Here is an 11,437-nt window from a genome sequence, read left to right on the forward strand (position 1 = left end):
TTGCATATGAGTAATTGGTGGTCTGTTCCACAATCAGCCCCTGGCCTAGTTTTCACAGCTGATATTGAGCTTCTCCAGCGGTTCCTTCCACAGATGTAATCGATCTGATTCCTATGCATACCATCAGGTGACGTGTTCTGGGATTCCCATTCTTCTCAGAGTCAGCCATAGCTTGTTGTGATTCACACAGTCAAAAGCCTTTGCATAGTCAATGAAGCACAGAGAGACATTCTGGTATTCTTTGCTTTCTGTCAAGATCGACCTAACAGTACATACAATATCCCTAGTACCATGACATCTTCTAAATCCAGCCTGCACATCTGGAGTTGGGGAGGAGAGAGGCGGAGTTTTGCTGATCTCCAGAATCTAACGCAGGTAACCTCAGGCTTGCATTGGCCAGTGTGCACCCGAAGCATTACCAATATGTTCTACAAATAGAAAAAATTAAAACAGAATTGGTTTCTCCTTTATTCTAATTTCAATTTCATGTCTTTCTTTTTTTAATTGGTATTTTAATGAAAGTATATAAAGAAATTGGATTTCCATTCATACACTGTTGCACATTTTCATGTTACCTTTCAAAATAACCTCTATGATCAACATTATGTTGTTTTCATATGCCATCAAGTCAATTGCGATTCAAAAGCAATCCTGTGAATAATGGATCTGAACTCTGTCCTATCCTATGCCATTCCCATCATCTCAGCCACATTTGAGTCCATTGCTGCAGTCACTGTGTCAATCCATTCCACTGAGGGTCTTCCCCTCCTACGCTGAACTTTTCCAAGCATGATAAAATAAAAGAGCTCTGGTGGCCTAGCGGTAAACAGATGCACTGCCAGCACAAAGGCAGATGGTTCAAATCCACCAGCTGCTCTGTGGAAGAAAGATGCACAACCTCCTTCTGTGCAATTTACAACCTATGAAAACCTGCTGGAGAGTTATGAGTTGATTCTGACTTGAGGGCAAGTAACAACAACAAAAAAAAGTAAATTTAAAAGTATTTTATATATCAATGCACACCCATGTTTTTTGCAGTTTTGTTCGTAATAGCAAAGAGCTGGAAACAACCCAAGTGCCCATCAACAAATGAATGGATAGAGAAGCTGTGGTATATTCACACAATGGAATACTATGTAGCACTGAAATACAACGAATCGTGAAATATTATGCAAAATGGATGACCTTGGAGGACATTATGGTGAGTGAAATATCTCAGTCACAAAGGGACAAATATTGCATAGGACCACTGTTGTAAAAGAGGACTGACATCGGGGTTGAGGGAAGACAGAGAAGGAGGGGAGGAATGATGTATACTGCATTGAAACAGATGAGGGAGAAAACCGTTTAAAAGGGATATATGATTGGGTATTACTGTCATGACAGGAGTCCAAAATGAAGGCTACACAGTAGAGTGGACTTGGAGGGAAGGAATGCATAACGATGAAAGAGTTTTTCTTTTACTTTTCAAGGAGAAAAGTGCAACAATGAATTATTGGAAACCCTAAATCTCTGTAAACTTTCATTAAAATTAATTTTTTTAAAAGGGCGGAAATGGAAGAAAGTATTTTATATATCAAACATCATTTTGATTTTTTTTTAAAAAAATATTGAATGCTTGAGGAATTTGCATGTCGTCCTTGCACAGGGGTAATGCTAATCTTCTCTGTATCGCTCCAATTTTAGTATATGTGCTGCCGAAGCAAGCACCATTTTGGTTTTTTATACTGAGATTTTCATAAGATTCTATTGCTTCCACAAAGCTAAATATAAGTTAGCATTGAATCCAGCAGTCTCATGAGTATTTACTCAAACGAAATGAAAATATATGTCCACATAAAAACCTGCAGAAGAATCTTTATAGCACCATTATTCATAACTGCCAAAACTGAAAGCAAGCAAGCTGTCCGTCAGTAAATGAATGGATAAATAAACTGTAGTACAGTCAGACAATGAACATCACATAGTGAAAATAAAAAATGTGCTAATAATCCATGAAAAAACACAGAGGAACTTGAAACGTACACAGCTAAGCAAAAGAGCCAGTCTGAAAAACCTACATACTATGATTCCAACTACATGACCTTCTCAAAAAGCAAAACGCTAGAGATAGTGGGGGGAAAATGAATGATAAACAGGAGGTTAGAGAGAGAGAAGGAGGATGAAAAACTAGACTGCAGGCCATATTTTGGGCAATGAAATAATTCTGTGGGATACTGTATCAGTAGAGTCACATGATATTACTTATTTGTGAAAATCCAGAGCACTGCACAAGACAAAAAGTGAACACAGGGTTGCCATGAGGCAAAACAGTCTTGGTGGTACCTGGTTTTATCAGACCCTGGTTGGCACAAATGGTTAAGTGCTCAGCTACTATCAGCTGGTGATCTGAAGGTACCCAGAGATGTCTCAAAAGAAAGGCCTGAAGCTCTACTTGCAAAACATCAGTCACAGAAACTTTATGGAGCCCAGTTGTACTCTGAACAATTGTGATGGTCTTAAATCAGAACTAAGTAATTGGCGCCTACTTTGGTTTTATTGAATTGGGCACTGCAGAAGGTTAATGTGTTCAGTTCCTAAATGAAAGGTTATTAACTGAAAGGCTGGAGGTTCAAGTATATCCAGAGGCACTTCAAAATAAAAGCCTAGTAATCAATCTGTTTTCCAAAGATCATCCACGAAAAACCTATGGAACATACTCCTACCATGACATATGGGGCTGCCAGGAGTGCTGAGTAAATGCAATGGTTTTCACGTAAACTAATGGGAACAGCAGAAGCCTTGCCTTCCATGCAGAAAACCTAGATTTTTCCTCTGGACCTCATATGTAGCTACAACTTATCTGTTAGGGTAGGCTTGTGAATGCTATGATATTGACAAGGATTCAGTGGCGTTTCCAAACTATCATAGACTAGGAAGAAAGGTCTGGTAATCTACTTTTTAAAATCAGATGTTCCTAACCACAACTGATCACAGGGATGATGAAGGACTGGAGAGCATCAGAAATTGCCAAGTTAAGAGGGCAGCTAACAACAACAACAACAATGTGGACTTAATAATAATGTACTGATATCACTTATAGAATAAATTCAAGCCTCGAGTGGCAATCATTAATCAATAATGCTATGGGCAGAAGAATATTGAGTGAGCCAGGAAGCATCAAAAGAAGATGCACTGAGTCACTATACCAAAAGGCCTGGCTGACACAGAAAAATTTCACTAAACAATTCAGGATTAAGAGGCAACAGTGATGAAAGAGGATGTTCAAGCAGCTCTGAAGGAATTAGCAAAAATCAGGCCCCAGGAATGATGGAATACAAATTGACTCCTTTCAACAAACAGATGCTGCCCTGGATGTACTCGCCAGGCTATGCCAAGAAATCTAGAGGACAATTACCTGGTCAACTGACTGAGAGAGATCCATTTTTATTCCTATTTCAAGAAAAAGTCATCCTAAAGAGTAGAAATTATAAAATGAAACTGCTATCATCACATGCTAGCAAATTTCTACTGAAGATGATCCAAAAACGACTGGAACAGTACAATTACAAAGAACTACTAACAGTGCAAGCTGGGTTTAGAAGAGGCAGCAGTACTAGGAACACCATCTTGGCTGGAAGCAAAGTTGTTGTTGTTATTATGTGCCGTAGAGTCGCTTGCGACTCATAGCGACCCTATGTACAACAGCCCTAAATTCCACTCTGTCCTGTGCCAATCTCACTGTCTCTGACACTCCCATCCCAATTATCCCAGTCACTGAATCAATCCACCTCATGGAGAGGAAGCAAAGAGTACCAGAGAAATGTCTACCTATGTTTCATTGACTATGCAAAGTAATTTGACTGTGTAGATCACAATGAACAGTAAGAGGGGACAATGGGGAACTCTTAACTTTCTGCACAACTTTCTTATAAATGTAAAACTGACTTTAAAAATAGCTTTCCCCCACATTAAGTATATTTCTAGGCAATTACTCCAAGAAGAAAAAAAAATAGCCTACCTAAAACACACACACACACACACACACACACACACACACACACACACACGTTTCCTGAACTTTTTCATTAATGTGGATCACATAAGGACCCTTAAAATGCATATTCTGATTTGTCAGGTCTGGGAGAGGGCCCAAGCTGTAACATTTCCAACAAGCTCCTAGGTGATGCAGGTAGATGCTGTGATTGCTATTGTTAGGTGCCATCAAGTTGAGTTCAACACACAGTGATCTTATGTTGCTATGTGCTGTCGAGTCACTTGCGACTCAGTGACCCTATGTACTACAGCCCTAAACCCTGCTCTATCGTGTGCCAATCGCACTGTCTCTCACACTCCCATCCCGATTACCCCAGTCACAATCAATCCACCTCACAGAGGGCCTTCCCCTCCTGCGCCGTCCCTCCACACTCCCAAGCATGATGTCCCTCTCCAAGGACTGGTCTCTCCTTACAACATGTCCAAAGTAGGTCAGACAAAGCCCCAGAATCCTTGCCTCCAAGGAGCAGCCTGGTTTAACCCTCTCCAGGTTGAATCTGTTTGTTTTCTTGGCAGTCCATAGTACATTCAATACTCTTTTCCAGCACCACAGCTCAAAGGCATCAATTCTCCTTCTATCCTCCCTAGTCATTACCCAACTCTCTGATGCATAACAAGTGATTACAAAGACAATAGCCTGTATCAGACGCACCTTAGTCTCCAGAGTGACAGCATTGCTCTTCAGTACCCTGTAGAGGTCCCTAACAGCAGACTTTCCCATGGCAATACGTTTTTTGATTTCCTGGCTACTGGTGCCAAGAGTGTTGACCGTGGAGACAAACAGACTAAAGATCTTATGTACAAAACATAAAAATCAAAACCTTGACAATCTACATAAAACCTACACAATCTTGACAAAATATTAACAAAACCTACACAATGTCTGTTGGGCTCCTCCGCAATCACTGTGTCAATCCAGTTTGTTGAGGATCTTTTGCTCTTTTGCCCATCTTCCACCTTTCCAAGCTTGATGTCCTTCTACAGAGACTGGCTCCTCCTCTCAACATGCCCAAAAGCATGTGACACAAAGTCTCATAGTCTTTGTTTCTAAAGCACACTGTAACTGTTCTTTTTCCCAAGTTAGATGTCTGGGAGGCATAGTCCAGAGGAAGTTGGACTCCTAGGCCAAAGGTCAACCATCTCTATCAGTTCAAATTCACCAGCAGCTCCATAGGATAAAGATGGGTAATCTCCTCTCAGGCAACTTGAAAACCTCCTGGAGGGTCAGCTATGAGTCAGTTCCAATGTCAGGACAATAAGAAAGGTGGTGGTAGTTTGGTAGACCAGGGGAAAGTCAGCTGTTTGCCAATACTACAATTTAGGGATAAAGTTACATTATTATAAATATAGTTAATCAGGAAAGGGAAGGGGAAGATTTATTGTTTAAAAGGGATAAACAGGTGAAAATTAAACATGGAATTTTTTCCGCCTGCCATATTTGAATATGTCAACAGAATCAAGTCTTTGTTTTGGTTCAGAGCAACATTATTTAAATACATTAAATTCTATACAGCAGTACTTCTCAAGTATTAATATGCTTAAGTCATTTTGAGAATTTATCACAATAAGATTCTGATTCAATCAAAACAACTATGAGAAATCATCTCACCCCAGTCAGAATAGCAAAATTTAACAGAACAGCAAGCAACAAATGCTGGCGAGGTTGTGGAGAAACTGGAACCCTTATTCACTGTTGGTGGAAGTGTAAAATGGTATGGCACTTTCTCAAAAAGTTGCAAACAGAGATACCATTTGACCCAGCAATTCCACTACTGAGAATATACCCCAAAGAAACCATAACTGCCACCCAAGCAGGTATATGCACACCCATGTTTATCACAGCTTTGTTTACAAAAGCAAGGAGTTGAAAACAACCTAAGTGCCCATCAACAAACGAATGGATAGAGAAGCTGTGGTATGTTCACACAATGGAATAAATACTACACTGCATTGAAAAGCAAGGAACTCATGCAATATTATTCAAAATGGGCGACCCTGGAGGACATTATGCTGAATGAAATAGCTCAGTCACAAAGGGACACATACTGCATAGTGCCACTGTTGTAAAACAGGACTGATCTCGGGGATGGGGGGAGACTGAGAAAGATGGGATAAATAATGTATACTGCACTGAAACAGATGAGGGAGAAAACTGTTTAAATGGGATATGTGAATAGGTATTATTGTCATGACAGGAGTCCAGAATGAAGGCTGCATAGTGTAGTGGATCTGGGAGGAGGGACTGTAAAACAATGGGGGAACTTTTACTTTTCAAAGAGAAGAGTGTACTGGGGGGGGAGGGCTGGAAGGGGAGAAAAGTGCAACAATGAATGAATGGAAATCTAAAGTCTCTGTAAATTTTCATTAAAATTATGCCAAAAGTGAAAAAAAAATTAATAATAAAAGTTATCACACACACCAAAAAAGTCTAACAATAAATTTAAAACAAATAATTGGGGGGCATATTTGTAATATTTGTGACAACATCTGTATCTTTTCTATCCTGTTGGTTTAGAACAAGTTAGCCCCTTATACTTTGAAAATTTTAGAATCGTCAACCTGAAAGATAATGTCCAAACTTTCTAAATGGCTTCTGTTCATGAAACACTTCCAGTTCTATTTCCAACTACTCTAGCACGATCTCCTAACCTCTATGCAGATAGTTTAATCATGCCTAACTTCTTACACCAGGCTAAAATTTTAACTTTCCTAGACTTAACCACCTTTTCCCAGCCATACACTTCGCCTAACAAAGCAAGGCCAACAAGAAGTGATAACCTCCTTTCTACCTTCAAATGATCTTTGGTTGGTATTTTAGTCCAACATTCATCACTCTACTCTACAAAGGAGATTAAAGTACCACAGCCTACTTACTCAGATTTAGGCCAAGGAAATATACAGATTTTCGTTGAAATCAATCTCTCACCACATGTATTTTCTCATTCAGTTTTTTAATAGGTATATAATTCATTCATTATAAAATCTATCTTTATTCACAACCAGGAGAGAATAAAATAGGTGAATGGGACCGTCTAAGAATCAAATCCCTATGCACATCAAAAAACTTCTCCAACAGGGTAAAAATGAAATCCAGACAAGGAAAAAATATTTGGCCATGACATGATAAGGATATGAACAGGCACTTGACCAAAGGGGACATTCAGATGGCAAACAAGGAAATGAAATGTTCAAAATCCCTAGCTACCAGAGAGGTGTAAATGAAAACAACTAGGAGATATCATTTCACCCCAGCAATAACAGCAAAGTTCAACAGGGCACCAAGCAACAAATATAGGTGAGGTTGTGGAAAGACTGGAACTCGTATTTACTGGTGGTGGGAATGTAAAATGGTACAACCACTATGGAAGGTGACCTGGCGCTTTCTCAGAAAGTTGGAAATAGAAATACACCAGGTGACCCAGTGACCAATTCCATTGCTGGGAATATACCCTAAAAAAACAAGAGCCACAATTCAAACAGATGTATGCACATCCATGTTTACATTATTCACAATAGCAAAGAGGTGGAAGCAAACCAAGGGCCCATCAATACATGAATGGATAGAAAAACTATAAAAGGCACATCAACACAACATAATACTATGCAGCACTGAAAAACAATGAAATAGTAAAACATTACACAACATGGTAGAGCCTTGAAGACATCATGCTAAATGAAATATCTCAGTCACAAAAGGATAAATACTGCATAACGCCACTGTTATAAAACAGGACAGACATGGAGGGGTCAGAGAGGGATTGGGAAGAGTGGACAGATAATGAACAATGCATTAGAACAGATGAGGGCAAGAACTGTTTGAAAGGAATTTATGATTAAGCACTGTATGTATGAGAATAATCCAGAACAAAGGGGTGCATTGTGGGGTAGGCTAGGCAAGGGGTTTGGAAGGGAAGAAATGTGCAACAATGAATATATTTCAAAAAATAAAATCTATCTTTTAACATCCGTAATTTAGTGGGTTTTAGTTAGAGTTGTGTAACCATTATCACTATATACTTTCATTAGTCTTTCCTATAAAAGAAACCCAATACCCATTAGCTGCTATTTTTCATACAACTCTCTTTAGATTTGACAATCACTAATCTCTCCAGATTTGCCACTTTGGGCATTTCACTGAAACAAAATCATAACAATATAGATCTGTAATTGGCTCTGTTAATTTGCAGTGTTTTTAAGGATCATGCATGTTGTAACACAAATTATCAATCTTTTTTATTGCTGAATAATATCCTACTGTAGGAATATAACATTTAGTCTATCCATTCATCATTTGGCAAACATTTAGATTATTTACACCTTTTGGCCACTATGAATATTTTTGCATACATATGTTTTAATTTATTTTGAGAATTCTAGGAATGATTGCTAGGTAATATATCACTTTTATTTCACTTCAGAATTTGCTAAACTGTTTTCCAAAGAGACTGCACCATTTTGCATTCCCACCAGTAATACATGAGGATTTCACTATTTTATTTTCATCAGCTAAGGATGGAATAATTGCTTGAAAGAAAAGAGAAGTCAACAATCATAAATCTACTAAGAACACTATATTAACAAAACAGAAATGTTTCCAGCAGGAACCGTGTACATTACCCGTAAGCAATGTACACTGTTTATTAAACTCTCAGGGATGCCTTAAAAATTTATCTCACAGTTTCCATGAAAATAAAATAAAAACAATCCACACAGAGGTACTTTACAATACTGATTATTCGTGATTCAATCCTGATTAAAATATGAGGGCAAAGGGCTAAATGGCCAGCTCCCTCCTCCTTTTTCATGTTCCCTCCTCATGGGAGAGGCTGCTGAGTGACAGCGGGGGCTGCATCCACCTCCCTTCCAGAGAAGCTCTGGCCTGACAGCAACGCAGGATAAATTGTCAGAGCAGAGCCTGGCACTCCAGCCCAATGAGATTTCAAGTGACAGACCCCTTCAGCTTAGCAAGCACTGCAGGATCCTTTCTCCTTTTTAATGATAACACACATTTATTATGATGAAGCAGAAAAGAAGAGAAAACCAGAAGACAAAGATATCACCCCTTCCCCACCAATAAATAACCTCGGCCACAGACGCTCCAATCCTTAAAATGGAAAACAAATAGAAAACCGATCCATTACGCACCCCAGAGATAGAGCAACACCAATGGCCCTCACCTCCAAAGACCTTCCTACTGGATGACAGGGGACAGAGGATGCAAAGTTTACCTGGTGGCTTCCTCCAGTTCGAGGTGGCTCCGGCCAGGCACCCCCAGAAGGATAGTAGCTATCGCCTCCTCCGCCTTCTACCTGCCAGGTGGTCTCAGCCGGGCCGCCCCCGCGCACCCGCCAGGAAATGGGAGGCTGCGGAGGTTCAGAACGAGGAGGATATAAGGGCGGCGGTGGGTGTACTGGCACATCTCCACCCCCAGGCCCGTAGTAGCGGCCATAAGGCGGACCCTCACTGGGGCCGTAGCCCGAGCGCCTGAGTGCCGACATGGAGTGCCGACTGGTCCCCAGTGCTTCCCGCCCCCCACAGCGGACTCCTCGCGCAGGCGCCTGTCAGCGAGGGTGAATGGACAGTAGTGAAGGGGGTAGGGCAACAAAAGCCAATCCCAGGCCCTGTCCCGCCCCTCCTTGCCAAGTCTGAGTTGAGGGACGGAGGTCTGTGACTCTGGTGTTTTGGAAGCAGAGTGGCGAAAGGGATCACTGTGTCCCTTAGAGAGGAAAACACATTTTCCCACTTTTCACTCAACCTAGAAGCCTCTCCACTTATTCATCAGGAACGGGAAAGAATGTACAGGGACCACGCAATGGTCCCGCCTCTTCCGGAAGACGGCCACGTGAGGTTGGAAGTAGGCGGGGTAATATGGAGGTACTTCCGGCAGGCCCTGACGGCTAAAAGCCGGGGGTTGTGTCTGGTCCCGGGACGGGTTTTTGTCCCGGTGCCGCCAAGGCGGCAACTGCCGTAGCAAAAAAGAGGTGTTGGGCACGCTGGCCTGTTGCCGCTACATATTGCAATATTACCTCAGCTCAAAATGAACTATATGCCTGGCACCGCCAGCCTCATCGAAGACATCGACAGTGAGTAGTTCATTTCCTCACAATGAAGTCTGGGATGAGTTCATCCTCTTGGGTGGGCACCTCTTCGGAAGAAACTTGTAGAGTGAGTCCATGTTAGGGTATTGTTTCTTTTCAACTCACTTCTGGGGGTTCCATGTTGGCATTCTTTACAAAGAAAGCATTCCCCACATGACAACCCCCACACAAACCACTCTGCCTTTCTCCCGATTCCCCACCAGTTACTTGATTGTGCACTGTCCCAGCCGACTTCTTACCAGTCCACTGCATCCCACCTTCAGTATTTTGAAAGTTACCTGAGGAAGCCTGAGAACACTTTCAGAAAGGATCCCTCAAGACACGGAAATATTAAAACACCACCAGTTGGACCTAATTGGCAATTAATCAGAGGCTTTATTCTGAAGTAACTATTTGCAATCTTCTTTTGCTGTGAGGGTCTTAAGCACTTTCAGGTTATGATGGTAGAAACCACTACCAAACATAATATTGACATTGGGCATTTTTCTGAAAGAGTGAGTCACTTCAAACTTCGTTGTTTGTTTTTGATTTGTGTTTTGTTTTGGATGGGGTTTCCCCTCATTCTAGTAGACATTTATATTATTAGGATCTCCTGTTTCCGTATTTAATGCCCTGAAATGGAGCTCAGTTTGGTACAAAAGCAAGAAGAGCTGCTTAAAATTGTTCTGACTTTCCCTTTTCTAAGTTCATATTCTTCGAGCATAATGAGTTGTCATTTTAGCTGTGTGATTTGTCTCGATAATTTGTAATTGCTGCACAATGGTTTACACAAAACTTAAAACAAGTTGCAGTGGTCTTGTTGTCAACAAAGAGGTATCAAAATTAGAGTGAATCTGTAATTCACTGAAAGGAAATTCTCTGAAAGAAATTAATTTGTACAGACTCTATCAGATAATTTAAAACCACTGTGCAAGTCTAAATATAATGAAATGTTTCCTTTGCATTAACTGAGAATGATACCCTTCTCTTTTCCTCCATGATTATATATGTAAATTATTTAAGACCCATACTGAAAATCTTTTTTTGTTTATAGGACTCTTAATACCTACCTAATGTAAAGTTTGAACATTACAAGCTCCGTTCTTTTATTTTTAATTACAATACATACGCCAGGGATGTGTCCTGTCTCCATACCTTTTCAACCTGTATGCAGAGCAGATTATCCAAGAGGCTGGGCTCTATGAGGAGAAGCGTGGTGTTAGGATCGGTGGACGATCTATCAACAATCTGCGTTATGCAGATGACACAACCCTGCTCGCTGAAACTGAGGAGGACCTCATGCACTTACTGCAGAGGGTCAAGGA

The 11,437-nt window shown here is 40.7% G+C and overlaps 2 protein-coding genes across 2 annotated transcripts in view; one reads left to right on the forward strand and one right to left on the reverse strand.

Annotated features, from left to right (window-relative positions):
• BAG4 (BCL2-associated athanogene 4) overlaps positions 1 to 9,533 on the reverse strand; it is a 56,783-nt gene extending 47,250 nt beyond the window's left edge. The window contains exon 1 of the mRNA XM_006900309.1: positions 9,264 to 9,533. Coding sequence (XP_006900371.1) covers positions 9,264 to 9,533 — 270 coding nt within the window. The remainder of the gene's footprint in view (positions 1 to 9,263) is intronic.
• A 379-nt stretch (positions 9,534 to 9,912) lies between these two features.
• Positions 9,913 to 11,437, forward strand: part of LSM1 (LSM1 homolog, U6 small nuclear RNA associated (S. cerevisiae)) — a 28,212-nt gene continuing 26,687 nt past the window's right edge. Inside the window, exon 1 of the mRNA XM_006900292.1 lies at positions 9,913 to 10,118. Within this exon, the coding sequence (XP_006900354.1) occupies positions 10,073 to 10,118 (46 nt within the window). The 5' untranslated portion in view covers positions 9,913 to 10,072. The remainder of the gene's footprint in view (positions 10,119 to 11,437) is intronic.

Source organism: Elephantulus edwardii, unplaced genomic scaffold, assembly GCF_000299155.1.
Source record: "Elephantulus edwardii isolate Elephantulus edwardi_28Jun2011 unplaced genomic scaffold, EleEdw1.0 scaffold00279, whole genome shotgun sequence".
Lineage (NCBI taxonomy): Eukaryota > Metazoa > Chordata > Mammalia > Macroscelidea > Macroscelididae > Elephantulus > Elephantulus edwardii.